Source organism: Ovis canadensis, chromosome 7 (assembly GCF_042477335.2).
Source record: "Ovis canadensis isolate MfBH-ARS-UI-01 breed Bighorn chromosome 7, ARS-UI_OviCan_v2, whole genome shotgun sequence".
Taxonomy (NCBI): Eukaryota; Metazoa; Chordata; class Mammalia; order Artiodactyla; family Bovidae; genus Ovis; species Ovis canadensis.
In genome coordinates, this window is record NC_091251.1 from 24,803,835 (window position 1) to 24,819,815 (window position 15,981).

The following is a 15,981-nucleotide window of genomic DNA, read 5'->3' on the forward strand; positions in this document are numbered from 1 at the left end:
AAGAGAGTGATATTCCATATAAGCTGGGATGTAAGAGGCAAAACAAAAATAACCCACGAAGAGCAGGGTAGGTGAGGAAAAAACAGCCAGATGTGAAGATGGCAGGAAAAGATCCAGGAATTGTTTATCATAAGCAAATACTGGGTTTCAGCGTTCTCAGATCCTGGCTCTGAAGTTAGAATCCCAAATCCCATTTGGCCAATCAGCTCATTGGAAAGAATGCCTGAATGCTTTCTGTCCCAGTTCTGTACACCCAGGACTTGGGGCAAGGCCTGCTCTCTGGGTCTCAGCTTCCACAGCAGTGATGTGAGAAACATGGGCAAGAGACTGGAGGACAGGGCAGAGCAGGGTGAGGGTATATCAGGAAAACCCGGAAAAGTCCCTTCTCCCTATTCCTGCCTGCCCCTGGGGGGAGCGCACTCCCAAGCACTGTCAGGGCGACAAGCACACATCTCCATTCCAGCTGCCCTTCTGTGAAGGTTCTGGGACCCACTCTGCTTCCTGTTCAAAGGATGGCCTACAAACTTTTGTCTAGCTCCCTCCCGCCCCTTGTCAGCAGTCCCTGGCCTGCACTCCAAGCCAATCGGGAGGAAGGAGGCTGGGAGCCCTAGACCTGGTGGCCTCCAGTCGGTGGGAGCCAGTTCCCGAGTTACCAGGTGAAGGCCAGGGAAGTGGTGGAGCATACACAGGAGCTCCAAGGAGGACACAGGCGCACTCGCAGACCGCAGGTCACTCACACACGCACACATGTTCTCACATCCAGAGACACAGGGCGCGGTGACTCGACAGCCCCGCGACTGCGGGCGCGGGTTAATTGAAGGCACATTGATTCTGCCGCTTTGTGCTGACGGTTGGGGGCATCCCTCTTCCCCATGCAAAGGAATTGAGTCGTTTTCGGAGCGCGGCTCCTCCCGGTATGCTCATTTCACACCGCGCTTGCCGCGGGGCGGAGAGCCAGTCCCTGAGCAGGGAGTTGAGGGCCCCCGCCACACCCCAATCCCAGGGACTCAGTAGCCCCGCTTCGGACACGTGCGTTGGCAGCGACAGACGGTGAGGATGACAAGAGAGCTTTGCTGTAGAACTGTGATCTTGACAGTTCAAAAAGGAAGAAGCCAAGCCCAGCCCGGGAGAGACAGAGGAGCGGGAGAGGGAGATGGAGGAGAGCGCTAGGGCCAGCCTGGGGAAGGGCAGAGGGGAGAGTTGGGGAGGGGGGAACTACCTTCAGGGCAGAACGAGTCAGAAGTGAGAAGGGACTTTGAGAACCTTGTAATCTGGTCCTTTCCACACTACCTTCCACCCATGGGGAAACTGAGGTCCAGGAAAGTGGACTTTGGGTTTTGTGAGTCCAAAACCACATGGGGATGAGTTGAATATTTATATATTACAAGCAGCTCCTGGTTGAAGTGGGAGCCAAGGAGGACACAGAAGTAATGATGACTCCTACGTCAGGCCCAGGCTCCTCCCAGTCCGCAGTCTTGGCAGACCCTTTCCCAGGTGGGAAGCGGGCAGACTGGGAGGAAGACATGGAGGCAGCTCCGCGGCAGGCAGGGCCCCAGGTCAGGGCATACGCCCCAGGAATCATCAGCCCCCAAACCAAGGCTTTCAGGTAGGGGTGGGGGCAGGATCCAGGATCCTCCCCAGAAGTCACGTTGCTGAGAGTGAGGGTGAAGAAATGCACAGCGCCCAGGGCTGCCGCGGCGTCCCAAGAAGGTCTGGTTTGGCGCTCCCTCCCCACCCTCATTACCGGTTCTCACTCAGAGATCCGAAGTTCGCCCTGTTCTAGGGATCCCCGCCGAAACTGGCCCCCTCCCCTTGGCCAGTAAAGCCCCCGCCCTGTGCCCTCCCAGCAGGCACAGCCCGCCCCTCCCTGCAGTGCTGCTGGGTAGACCGTGGAGCCTGCCGTCCAACACACACTGCTCAGTGGGGCCGAGAGGGCAGGGGAGGGGCCGAGAGGGCAGGGGAGGGGCCGAGAGGGCGGGGGAGGGGCCGAGAGGGCGGGGGCGGGGCCGAGAGGGCGGGGCGGGGCCGAGAGGGCGGGGGCGGGGCCGAGAGGGCGGGGGCGGGGCCGAGAGGGCAGGGGCGGGGCCGAGAGGGCAGGGGCGGGGCCGAGAGGGCAGGGGCGGGGCCGAGAGGGCAGGGGAGGGGCCGAGAGGGCAGGGGAGGGGCCGAGAGGGCAGGGAAGGGGCCGAGAGGGCAGGGAAGGGGCCGAGAGGGCAGGGAAGGGGCCGAGAGGGCAGGGAAGGGGCCGAGAGGGCAGGGAAGGGGCCGAGAGGGCAGGGAAGGGGCCGAGAGGGCAGGGGCCTCACGTCGACCAGTCACCCAGGATGGGGCAGTAGCCGAATCTTCCAGCTACCACAGCGGGCAGGGACTGTGGTCAGGGTGGGGCCCACGTAACTCCACGAGGCCTTAGGCCACCTTGCTCAGGCAAGGGAACAGCAAAAGGACAATCAGCAGCCTGGCTCCTCCATCTTCCAAGGCTGATTATGTCTCTTCCCTACTACCCAGCCCCCACCCCCGGAACCCCTAGGGAGAAGGATCCTACTCAAGCCACACCAGTTCCTTTCCTGTGATTTGTTCTGAATTTTCAAACAAAGAGTAATTATGACAGATGTGGAGCAATCAGCATCATTATGCGGGGGGAAACAAGAAAGGGAAAGGGAGATGAGGGGCTCCGGGGGAGGGGAACTTGTCTTTCCTCCTTGAAACAAGCAATTCCCACACCTACAGCCCAACACCCTCCGGACTTCTGCTGGGAACCTGTATCCAGCCACTCCGCCCAGCCTCTCAGGTAGGACAACTTTTCTCTGCAGAGCATCCCAGTAGAGCACCCAGCCTAACTGCCCTCCAGATTCTCCCCAGACCTCCAGCAGCAGCTGGGGGTGGGGACCATGTAGCCCCATCTGGCACACCCAGAAGTGGCTCCCACTTTGGCCAGGGTTCTAAGTTGTTCGCTCCCAATACTCCCGCACAGAAGCATAGCTCTATTAATATTTTTTAGGCAAAAATACTGATTATGTTCTCAAGGGACTTCTAGCCCCCTTCAAGGACACTCAGGCCATTGAATTTTGAGTCAGGCAGACCAGGTTTAAATCCCAGCTTCTCTACTTACTGTGTACCCTTGGGCAAGTTAATTAACCAGTCTGGGCTTCTGTTTGCTGCTACTGCTGCTGCTAAGTCACTTCAGTCGTGTCCGTCTCTGTGCGACCCCATAGGTGGCAGCCCACCAGGCTCCCTCGTCCCTGGGATTCTCCAGGCAAGAACACTGGAGTGGGTTGCCATTTCCTTCTCCAATGCATGAAAGTGAAAAGTTCTGTTTACTCATCTGTAAAATAGGCCTAGTAATGCCTACTAATGGAAATCTGTGGGAATTAAGTAAATTAACATACAAAGGGTTTAGGACAGTGCAGCCCCCTTGGACTAGGAAGACTCCTGCTACTACTACAGGTTCCCCACCAGAGCCAGCACGTAGCTAGCCCTCACACCACTCAGTTCAGCATCCCAGGTGCTCTGGAAACTCAGAGACTCTCTGAGATGTGCCATAGATGTCAGGAGCCTATACCCCCTGGCTGACACACATTCAGAACCACCCCCACAGACAGGGGTGGGGGTAGATCAGGAGAAAAATGAAAATATATGTGCCAGTCTGCCCTGGAGGGGATATAAAAAGATCTCCCCCATCCCCAACCAGAAAGTGGTGAGGCACTGGGCAGGGCAAGCGGCACGAGGGACTCAAGGGGCTCTCCAACCTGCCCAGGCTGGAGGACCAATCACATCCTTGGGCAAGATACCTCCTCAGGGCCTCAGTTTTCACCTCTGTAAAACGAGGAGGTGGGACCAGGCAAGGTCCAAATGGATGCGGTCTGGATGCCTGTGGTCCCACTGCGGGGCTGGGCAGACCTCCAAGGTCCTAGATGGACCAGGAATTTTAGGCTACTTTGACTGTAGCATGCAACTCAGTGAAAGGGCTAGAACTTGGTCCTCTCTCTTGGTGGTCTGCCCCCTCCTCTCCATTTAGGTGGTCTGGTCTCCATCTGCCCACTCCAAGTCCCTGGGGCCTCTTGCTAGTCCCCCCTCACATTCCAATGGCCTTGGGGGCAGCAGCCAGACCAGAAAGTCCAGTTCCTGCCCTTTATCACTGCTTGCATCTGCACTGCAACCCAACACCAGCATTCCAGAGAGGAGCCTGGGGCTGCCCCCACCACCCACCGTGGTCAGTGTCCGGGCTCAGAGACAGGGCCCAAGCAGGGGCCAGCGTTCTCAGATTCCTCTCCCGGGAAAGTGTGCCCCAGCGAGACTCTGACTTGCTGGGGAGGCCACGAACCCCTTCCTTTGGGGTCCTCTTTGCACCTCATCCTCTCTGACTCCCCTCTTCCCATCTCTTTGCTCTGTGCCGAGGCCTGAGCTCACCTACTTTTGCAGTGGTGTCTCCCTCCAAGCACAGCAGTGGAGGGTGGACACAGGAATTGCTACAGTTGGAGCCAGAGGCAAGAGGAAACACAGAACAATAAGGAGAGCTGGAGATAGGAAGAAGGGAGGGCAGGAGAAACCAGGAGGCAGGAGGAATGCTAAAGACAAAGAGGAACGTGGCCTCACAGGAGGGCAGAGCGTGGCCTCACAGGAGGGCAGAGTGGGGGGCAGAGTGGGGGGGGGGCGCTGTCAGAGACTGAGGAGCCTAAGATCCAGGGAAGAGATGGAGAGGGTGGGCTGGGAGCCCTCTGCATCGAATTGTCCTCCCTCTGCCTGAACCAGGTGGTGAGCTGGCCTGGATTAAGCCCACACTTCCATCCCCTCCGTCTGCCTGGGGTCCAGGGTCTGGCCTGGCACTCCTCCTTGCTTGCCCCTCTTCAGGCCCTTGCTAGGCCCCTGTCTTTGCCCTTCCATAGGTCACATCATCACCTGTCCAGGAAGCGCCCCTGGGGCTACTCGGATTCACAGAGAACAGTCTCTTCTCTGCTCCTCCCTTACCTTTGAGGGCAGTCAGAAAGGGTCAGCCTTTCTTGAAACAGGGTGAACAAAGTTGGGGGCAGGGGAAGCAAGCTCAGACATCAAAGAATGGTCATTTGGTGGTGGGGGGGTGGGAGGGGGTGGGCACACGAGCAGCCTAGACCAGCAGGCTCGGATTGCAGCCAGATTGCTGGCACTCGCCTAATAAATAAGAAAACCACGGCCTAGATTCCCAGAAGTTACTAAGGCCAGGCCCCCATTCCCATCATGTAAGCCCCACCCTCCGCCAGTGACCTAAGGCTAGCTTTCCCTCCTTCCTCACTTCAGCTATAGGACCTAATAAAATGATCCATCACCCTCTCTTGCCCTGTACCAGTTCGGTCCATTCTAGATCTCTAGCCTGGTCACACTGCTCAGGGAGGAGGGATTCCCACAGGAGAGTCCTTTGAAAGCTGGACCTTCATCCTGAGCCCCATGCACCCTTCTTCCGCTCGTAGCTGTATGCTCAGGTGCCCACAGAGGCCCACGTGGCAATATACACACACATTACTGGTCTCCATGGGCTCCCTAGGTGGCGCTAGTGGTAAAGAACCTGCCTGCCAACGTAGAAGATGCAGGTTCGATCCCTGGGTTGGGAACATCCCCTGGAGAAGGAAATGGCAACCCACTCTGGTATTCTCACCCTGTAAATCCCATGGACAAGGAGCCTGGCGGGCTACAGTCCATGGGGTCACAAAGAGTCAGACACAACTGAAGCAACTTAACACTAGCACTGACCTCTGCATTTCTTGTTGCAACAAGGCTAGGGCCAGAGATCTTAGGGAGCCATAGGTTAGTTACACAGGCAGACATTTTTGGAACCACTCCGTCCAGTTTAAACAAAGACAGCAGTGAGCTGTTTGGTTTTCCATCCTGGGTGCCTTTCTGTTCCATTCTACTTGTTTTTTTGAAGGCTGTGTTGAACAGCCTTCAAGCTGCTGTGAAGTCTCTTACACACACACACACACACACACACACACACACACACACACGCCTGCAAGGACTTTGGAGAGGCGAAGGGAAGGCAATACAAGAAGACCAGAAGTGAAAAAGTCCTTTCTCCTGGGGGTGGGGAGGGAATGGGGGGCTAAGGGGGCTGGGGGCCTGTTTCATTTGCAGGCTGCAAATGCCTCCGCTATTCACCGGCCCGCATTCCCAGCCAAGGCGCCCGGCCATGGACAATGCCGGGAACGGGAACAGAGAAGATCTGCACATTGTGTTCAAGGGGCCAGCTGGCTGCCTGCGGCAGCGGAGCCAAGGTGTGGGAACCAGAAGCTTGTAACTTCCACACTCAAGTCCTGCTGCTGGGGCGAGGGGCGGTCCTCCCACTACAGTTGAGGCCAGCAGGCCTGGGGACACAGCCTTTATCCAGCCAGGGAATACAGTCCAAGGCGGGAGACCCCAAGACCCAGGCATGAGGGCTACCAAGCAATGTGGTTTCTGATTCACACGCCATCTGCTGAGGAAGAGAGTCTCAGCTCCTCCAGAGAAAAACACGCAGCCACAGCCACCCCAAGATTCTGCCCCTAGTGTGTTAAATTCCCCACTCACCAGCTTCTGTCCCTTTGAGCTATGCTATCAATTACGAGGTGGGGAGAAATAGGGAAAGTCAAAGAGAAGCAGAGAGCGATGGAGTTTTGCACCTACAAGGCCACATACTCATTTAGTTTTTATCGGGCTCCACAGGCAGAGGACGTGAGAGATACAAAAGAGAGAGAAGCCCTTTAGGAGCTTAAAATCGAGTTAAGGAAACAGATGGAATATCCAGCCACAAAACAGTTACTTAACAATGCAGGCAGCCCCCACTGAGAGGAAGGCTGAGCCTGAATTCCACAGACCACAAATACTCCTCGTCTTAGGAGGGCGAGGAAGAAATTACAGTGAATTAAGTGGTCTTTGGGGAGGGATCGGGTAAGGGACGAGCAGGGGCAAGAATAGACTGGGAAAAGGCTCAGAAAGGCAGGCAGTCCAAGGACTAACTGGACGGAAAGGAAGCCTTAATACCGCAGCACAGAGATGAACGTTGGTCCAACAACTCAATGTTACAATCAGAAAAACAAAGTCCAGAGAAGGTGACTGACTTGCCTAGAGTTACACAGGACTCCAGTGTCCAGGCAAGGGCCTTTCCACCACGCCTCACAGCTTCTCAAGAGCATCAGAAGAGGTCAGGCTGTGGAGTACTGATTTCCACCTACCTCTGCACCCTGGCGTACTTACGGGTGACCTACCTGGTGTGAGAGTAGGCCCTGGCATGCCCATCACTCGTCACACTGGTGACACCTCAGCAGTAGCACCTGCTTTCTGCTCTAACAGGTAGGTGGAAGCATGTGAGGGGCAGAAGTAAGATTTCCTCAGGGTTACTTTGGAGAGAGTCCCCGGACAGAAAGCAGATCAAACCAGTCAATCCTAAAGGAAATCAGTCCTGAATATTCTTTGGAAGGACTGATGCTAAAGCTGATACTCCAATATGTTGGCCACTGATGTAAAGAGCCAGCTCATTGGAAAAGACCCTGATGCTGGGAAAGACTGACGGCAGGAGGAGAAGGGGACGACAGAGGAAGAGATGGTTGGATGGCATCACTGACTCGATGGATATGAGTTTGAGCAAGCTCTGGGAGATGGTGAAGGACAAAGAAGCCTGGTGTGCTGCAGTCCAGGGGGTCACAAAGAGTTGGACATGACTGAGTGACTGAACAACATCCACTTTGGCTGAGCTGTCCCTCAAAGAGGAGAAAAAAGCTTGGGTTTCACACACCAGGCCTCCAGGTGACAAAGACCTCCAGGGTCACCAGTCACTGTGCCAGGAACCACTTCCCTGCACAACTCGCTGCCCTACACTGAGGCACTGCCGGAGTCCCCTAAATATACCGAGCCCACCACACAAGCTGTGCCACTCAGCAGCTCCAGCCCATAGTTTTCCCAACCTGCCCACCCAGACCTGGCTCCACAGATCTGTGCTGAGACCCTGTCCCCACATCCACACAGGCATGGACCTTGCTGCTGGAAGAGATTTCAGAGTAGCTGGTGAAATTGCCCTCGCTCAGACAGGCTGTGAATGGTTCAGACTTCAGGAGCGGGTGACTGACGGCCTGAGCAGCAGGTAATTTAGTAAGGTGGAGACAGCAGGGGATTAGACCTGGACTTCCTTCCCTCTCACCACACCCCACTGCCTCTTACTAGGAGTCCAGGCTACCAGGGACCCGCCTGGAACCACCTTATCTAAAGAAACTTAGAACTTCACGTCTCACCTTTGTTATCACCCCAGAATAATAACAGTATCTAAGGAACATTTCTATGTGCCCTGCACTGTGCTAAGTTCTTTACACGTATTGTCATGGGGGATCCTCCTAGCATTCCTCCTTGCCAAGTGTTATTTCCTCCAATTTAAAGATGAGGAAACTGAGACTCAGGGATTCCAGTGACTTACCCAAGTCCATCCAGCTAGGGATCTGTTTCCCTCCACAGCCTACCCTCATAACCATCGTTGGGAACGCCCAGTCAGGATGGCTCCGGGCTACGGGGGAGGCAATCCTGGCACTTCGAGAATCCTACCTGTTGGAACAGGCTTGTCTTCATCCTAAATTAGCGCTCAATACCTATCACTAGGGGCTTCCCAGGTGACTCAGGGTAAAGAATCTGCCTGCCAATGCAGGAGATGAGGCAATGATCCTTGGATCAGGAAGATCCCCTAGAGAGGGAAACGGCACCCCACTCCAGTCTTCTTGCCTGGAGAATCCCATGGACAGAGGAGCCTGGAGGGCTACAGTCCATGGGGTTGCAAACAGTCGGACACAACTTAGCGACTAAACAACAGCAACAGCAAACCTAATACTAACAATAATACCTAATGAGCATTTCTAGAGGCCAAGCCCTGGGCCAGATACTTTCCATCCATCACCTCATTTGATTCCCCAACAGCCCTGATAGGATGACGGGATTATGCATTTTCTTTTTCTTTTCAAATGAAGGCAGAGACTCATTTGACTCAAGAGTTGAAAGTAACTGTGCTAAGGACATGGCATCTTGAGTGGCAGAGCTGGGGTTCAAACCTGCCCAGATATGACCCTGAAGCCCATGTTCTCCAGACTCACCGTACTGCCCACAGACGCCCCTACACTAGCAGCTATGATGTGGGAGAGGCCCTCCTCTCACACCCGTGGACCAGCACTGTGGGCGTCACCAGGGATCCCTTAGACCTGCAGGACCCCCAGGCCTTGGCCTAGACCCACTGACTCAAAATCTGAATTTTATCAAGATCATGGGCACAGCAAAGTCCGACAAACTGTGTTCCAGATCATCTACCTCTTTACTCCAGTTTCCCAAAGGGCTCGAGACCAGGAACTGAGGCCAGAAAGTGGGCGGCAGGAACTAAGAGTATTGCCGGAGGTGGGCTGGGGATGGAGGGGAGCTAGGGGTGGAGGGGAGTTGGGGATGGAGAGGACCTGGGGGTGGAGGGGGGTGGAGGGGGCTGGGGGTGGAGGAGAGTTGGGGGTGGAGGGGGGCTGGGTGTGGAGGGGGGCTGGGGGTGTGGAGGGGAGTTGATGGGGTAGAGGGGACCTGGGGGTGGAGGGGGGCTGGGGTGTGGAGAGGAGTTGGGGGTGGAAGAGAGTTGGGTGTGGAGGGGACCTGGGGGTAGAGGGGAGCTGGGGGTGGAGAGGGGCTGGGTGGAGGGGACCTTGGGGTGGAGGGGGGTAGAGGGGGGCTGGGGGTGGAGGAGAGTTGGGGGTGGAGGGGACCTGGGGGTGGAGGAGGGTGGAGGAGGGCTGGGGGTGGAGGGAAGCTGGGGGTGGAGGGGAGCTGGGGGTGGGGCCCCCACTTATCTGCCCTCCTTGTAGCCAGGCCATCCCTCTTTGGAGTCATCCAGGCACACAGATCTCAACAGGTGTGAGTCACTGCCTATTGCCACTGGATCAGGTGTCCCACATGCCCTTCCTGGAGCCTCTCCAGGGGGATGGTAGAAGGTCTCACAGGGCAGCCAAGCTTCACTGGATGCTCAGAGGCTTGGGAGAATCTCCAGACCCTCCCAGGAAGGGGTTAAAACAGAACAGGTTGCACTCCGCCTCTGAAGTGCGAGATTCACTCCCTGAGAGATTTTCCTGGAGTACTCCCTAACTAAATCCCAGTGTGGGAGAAAGCTGGGGGCTGGGAGTGGATTCAGGAGTCTGCTTTTGCTGGCAATGTCACTGGGAGTGAAAGTTGCTCGGTCACGTCCAGCTCTTTGTGACCCCATGGACTGTACAATCCATGGAATTCTCCAGACCAGAATACTGGAATGGGTGGCCTTTCCCTTCTCCAGGGGATCTTCCCAAGGGGATCGAACCCAGGTCTCCCACATTGCAGGCAGATTCTTTACCAGCTGAGCCACAAGACTGGAATAGCCTTTAAAAGAAGCAAAGAAGATTGACTCCATTACTGAGTACCAACTCTGTGCCAGGCAAAGCGTGGAGTGTGCTAGTCCTTACCACCATCCCACAAAGTAGGATTATATGTACATTTCACAGGTGAGGACACTGGGCCATGGAGAGGTTAACTTGTTTAGGATCTCCTCCTTCACAAGTGTCGCAATTTTCAGCCCCCAGGCTATAACCACATGGAACAGCAAGGCAGAGAAACCAGACATGCTGGAAGCATGAGTATTCCTAGGACCCTGAGCCACTTCTTCCCCAACAGCAGACCTTTGCTACTGAAGCCCCCAAGGAATGGCCCTGAGGTCTAGTCCATCATGGTCAGGCCATCTTTCAATGACAGCATCCAGGCCCACTGGATGGAAGAGGAGGTGTTCCCAGCCATCGGCCTCTGGCTGGTGCCCCACACCGACCTGCCTCACCGGATGCGCTGGGTGGATTGTGTGTCTGTGAGGGGTGCTTAGCATCCTCCTGCCCCGTCAGCCCCTGTGGAGCAGGCAGGAGAAGCAGGGGCTCTGGAGGGCACCTCACACCCTTTCAGAAGGCCTCCTCCTATGTCATACGACATCTGCCCAGCCTGTGGGCACATGGGCAGGGCGTTGTTACCAAAGGAGAGAACCCAGGCGGCTAATCAGCTTTGGAGGTTTCTAAAACCTCACAGGGACATGAGCCTGTGACGTGAGGAAAGGGGATCCAACCGTCCAAGCCTTCCCCGAGGGGCCACAAGCCTTGCTGGGGAGAGAACCCGTATCAGACTGCCAGGGTTTGGAGGCAAATCCCCAGCTGTCCCCAGGACCCCAGAGGCTTAACAAAGCCGAGCTCACCCGCTGGCCCTCCCCGCAGCCAGAGCCCACAGCTCAACTGCTTATACTGTTAGGAGTTTAAGGAGGCTGAACATCTTGAAGGTATTACCATTTATAGAAAAGCACATTTACGATTAGCTCTATATAAACACCTGGGGATTTATCTCCCAGAAGTCTAGGCTGGTGATGCAGGAGCCATCAGGCCCTCGGAGTTGACGCAGGCCAGGGAGAGCTCCCTGAGAAGTCTCTTCTCTTCTGTCCAACAAGCTTCCTTGGGTCCCCACTGTCTGTCCCCACTTTCCCTCCTCACACCCAGCCATCTGCTCGGAAGACGCACCAGCCTCCCCTACACGGCCAGGAGGGCTGGAGGATGAGGGGTTGCTGAGCCAGAAGTGATTCCGTCTCAAGGTCCAGGGCCGCGTCCCAGAGAGCTCCATATGGGGGCCTAGAAGAGCCTTCCTTAGAACAAAGGGGCATCTTAAATCCAAGGAGAGGCCTCCTGCCTCGGAACAATTCATCACTCGCCAGCCATTCAGAGCAACTGTGCAAATGCCCTCGGAGCCAGGGAGAAATTGGTCAGTGATCAGACAGGGAGGAGGCAGCGTGCCACAAGGGTTAAGTGGGAGGCTGCAGGATTCAGAACACCTAAGCTGCAGTCCCGGCTTCTCTGCTCACCAGAAGGTCGCCAATCCCCCTAAGTCTCAGAGTTCTCATCTGTAAAATGAGGATGATGACTGCCTATCTTCCAGTGTCAACACAATGACTAAATAAGATAATTCATATAGAGCACCTGGGCAGGATGCCCAGTACGCAGCAAGTGTTTAATAAGCATTAATTTGAATGATTACCAACCAAAATTAAAGCAGCCTTTTTAAGGGACACCACCCAGAAGTACAGAGATTATGGGATGCAGAACATTTTCCACTTGGCAAAACTTTTACCCTTTCTCAAAAGCAATGGTTCTTGGGACTTCCCTGGCAGTCCAGTGGTTAAGACTCCCTGCTTCTAATGCAGGAGATGTAGGTTTGATCCCTGGTCAGGGAACTAAGACTCCACATGCTGAGCAACATAGCCAAAAAAAAAAAAGAAAGAAAGAACCAGAAGTCTGTGAGCAGACTTCCCACCCTCATAGCTTGCCACCTTCCCAAGATACATAAATAATTTTGGTTTATGTGATAATACCTATGAGTGTACACAGATTAAACAGCAACAGCAGACTTTTGGCAGGACAAAGCAGGAGAGCACGACCATAATTTCATCATCACAATGACTGCTGGTCCATCAGCTAAGCACAATTCTAGAGATGAAACACCTCTTCTCTCCCAATCAAAAAAGCACACCAAATATCAAGTAAAGTGTATCATAATGTACGCTTTAAATATCTTATAATTTTATTATCAATTACACCTCAATAAAGCTGAAATTTTTTTTTAAAGTACACCAGCAGGAAGGTGAGTGAGGGGAATATCATCACTGTGTTAACCCTGAAATTATTCTATCATATTTTTTGTAAAGCAAATTGTGAAGCTTCAGAATGTTATCACTGGTACAGTGAGGTTTATTCTACCCCAAAGGTTCGAAAGTCAGCACGTAATTAATAACTGCATGTAATCAAAATTACCCTTCAAAATCTTCTTAAATCACCCCCAAAGTTTATCTTTAAACACAAAAATCATGCTCAAAAGACTGGGATGCTCATAATATACAGGCATATGGAAGCTAAGACACACTGAACCAAGAGCTGAATAAAGCTGGCTTTCTCTCTCCCTTTTCCTACAAGAGTGTTTGGCTACATTCTTGTCAAATTGCATTCCAGTCAGTTAAATGAGTAAATGATATAATTCCACCACTGCAAATTGCTGCTATGCTCCTCTCAACTGACCCATGCTGAAACAGTTCTCCAGAAGCTACATAAGATGGAACTGCTCCCTTTATCCCTCCATGACCTGGGGGAAAAAAAGTAAGGGCACCCACTTACTTGCAGCCTGGATTCGAGCCTTCCGACTGACCACCAGCCCAAAGCGGTTCTGAGCCACACACTCATAGTCCCCCTCATCTGAAGGGCTGCCTCCTCCATCCAGCAGGAAGTGGCGGATCATCAAGGATCCATTGGCCAGCACAGTGGAGTGGGTACTGTCCTCCAGCTCCACCCCATTCTTCCTCCAGGTGATTCGCACTGGAGGAGTCCCCTCTACCTTGCAGCCCAGCATTATGGGCTGCCCAGGGACTGCAACATCATCGCTTGGCTCCACAGCAAATGCCAGTTCAGCAGAGTGGCCAAGACCTGCATCAGGAGGGGGAGAGAGAGTAAAAGGAGAAGTTAGTGTGGAATGAACTCGAAAACACAGGGCTTCCAAGTTCTCTGGATCTGAGTGTCCCATCCCCATCATTCTGCGAAATTAATTAGTCTCTATTAATATATAGAAATGTATGCATTATGAAGGGTCATCTCATGCTTGGAATCTCTATTAATATATAGAAATTTCTGCCTTATGAATATCATCTCATGTAGTACAGTTACTTAATCAACAGACCGTCTCAGAGAGATGGATATTATTTCTACCACCTTTCTTTTATTTGTATGGTTTTTAAAAATATTTCTTTACTTGGCTGCATTGCAGCATGCAAGATCATCATTGTGGTGCATGGACTCTATAATTGTGGCACGAGGTCTTTATTCATATCTTTTACAGAAAAGGAAACTGAAGCCCAGAGGTGTTAAGCAGCTTGTCCGAGACCTCAGAGTTAATAGTTACAAGTCTGGGACCTAAAAGCAAGACTGATTCCAGCATAGCTGCTGCCACTTCTGTGGCCACCTGGTTAAACACTGAAGCCGCACAGACTTTCACAGTGTGACCTCAGGTAAAGTATTCAATATGCCCTGGCTTTTCCATCCTCATCTGTTTAAATAAGGAACAACAATATGGCTTGTGTCGTTTGTAACGTGCTAAGTCACTTCAGGCATTCAGTCACTTCAGTCCAACTTCGCAACTCCATGACCTGTGGCCCACCAGGTTTCTCTGTCCATGGAATTCTCCAAGCAAGAATCCTGGAGAGGGTTGCCATGCCCTCCTCTAGGGGACCTTCCCAACCTGGGATCAAACCCACGTCTCTTATGTCTCCTGCATTGGCAGGTGGGTTCTTTACCACTGAGCCCCCAGGGAAGCCCTATGTTAAATATGATCTACAGGCGTAAAGGCACTATGAAAAGTTAAAATTTCTGAACAAACATAAAGTGAGATAGTAATAAATCGCTGCTTCTTTTTGCTGACAACACCATCTGAACAGGGAGAAGGGTGTGTGGGTCTAGGACTGGGTACAGGCCAGGTTATGGTCCAGCTCCACTGGCCCACCCCTAGGATGCTCTGGGGTTTGGCAGTTCCGTTTGTTTTGCCTTTGTCATAAAGAGGATGAGGGATACCAAACATCTACTCCGATTTCTCAAAATTCAGAAAGAAGGCGGCTCCTAGAACCTTTCTCCCAGCAACCTCTTCACTCCTGCAGAAGAGAAAGGAACTGGAAAAGGGGAAGACGAGGGGGAGGAAGAGAAGGGAGAAGATGAGGGTGATCAGGGAACCAGAAGTGGGAGAGGAGGGACGAGAGCTCCAAGCCCAGGCATGATGCCAAGTCCCCAACTTCTCCAGCGAGCAACTTACCAGACCAGTTACAACTTCAGTCCTGGGGAAATGAACCCACCTGGGCTGAGAAGGCAGCCACAGACCCCCTCCGCATTTCTGGGCAACTAGTGACCCCGGAGCGGGCCCCTCCCTTCACGGGCCAGCGCGCTCCCTGGCTGCGGGGAGACGGGGCAGTGAGGGGGAGAAAGGAGAAGGAGGAGCGCTGCGGCGAGGGGCGTTTCCCCCACCTTCAGGGAAGTGTAATTCGTATTTTAAGATATTTGAGGGTCACGCCCCTCCAGATCCCTTCCCATCCTTCCCAAGACTTGCGTTTCAGCTGCCTCGGCTCTGCACCCCAACCCCGGTATTTTAATAGCAACTGGGGGATGGATAAACTTTCTACTAGATGCGCTTGCGACACCCTGCTTCTCCGGAGCTAAGAGGGGAGAGAATACTGCCCAGATGAGTGTCTGCTGAGAACTTGGGGTGGGAGGGGAAGCGACTAGATTTTCACCTCTCTCGCGTGAAATGGGCCCGCTACAGCCCCTGAGGGAACAGGGTGGTGGTGACGGAGCTCCGGGCAGCGAAGCCCGCAGACCCCAAGCTCTGCGTGTGCTCCCTCCGGGGCAGGGCGGGCACGTGGGCATCCCCGCCGCTCTCTCGCCCTCGGCCGGCTTCTCTTTCCTTTCCTCAGCTCGCAGGGTGTCTCCCCCTCCCCACGCACGGCCAGCCGGGGACCTCTTTCTTCCTCGATCTCTCCCTCGCACTCCGCGTCCCAGTCCCTCTCCAAACCCGCAACGCGCTCTCTTCACCCATCTCAGCCCGCTCAGTCCCGGACTCCGCCCCCGGGGTCGGCGGTCTCCTAACCTCGGCCACCGCGGGCCACTCGGTGCCCACCCTCGGGCTCCGCGCTCCCCAACTCGCCCCTCGGACCGGACTCAGCCCTGCGGTCTCCCAAGGCTTGTTCCCCCCTCTCCCCAACTCCAGCCTGCCCGCCGATCCCCTGCTTTGCCGCGCTCCTTGCCGCTTGGTCCGGGCTCGGACACTACCGAGTCTTGGAGCCGCAGCGGACTGAATGTGAGGCTCTCATCTGGGGGGTCCGTCCTCAGCATCGCCTGGCTCCGCGCTCCCGGCAGCCGGGCCTCCGCGCCCTCTCCCGCGGCTCCTCCCCGT

At 54.4% G+C, this 15,981-nt stretch overlaps 1 protein-coding gene across 1 annotated transcript in view; it reads right to left on the reverse strand.

The window, feature by feature from the left end:
• Positions 1 to 15,981, reverse strand: part of IGDCC3 (immunoglobulin superfamily DCC subclass member 3) — a 43,272-nt gene that overhangs the window by 26,701 nt on the left and 590 nt on the right. Inside the window, exon 2 of the mRNA XM_069595409.1 lies at positions 13,170 to 13,475. Within this exon, the coding sequence (XP_069451510.1) occupies positions 13,170 to 13,475 (306 nt within the window). The remainder of the gene's footprint in view (positions 1 to 13,169; positions 13,476 to 15,981) is intronic.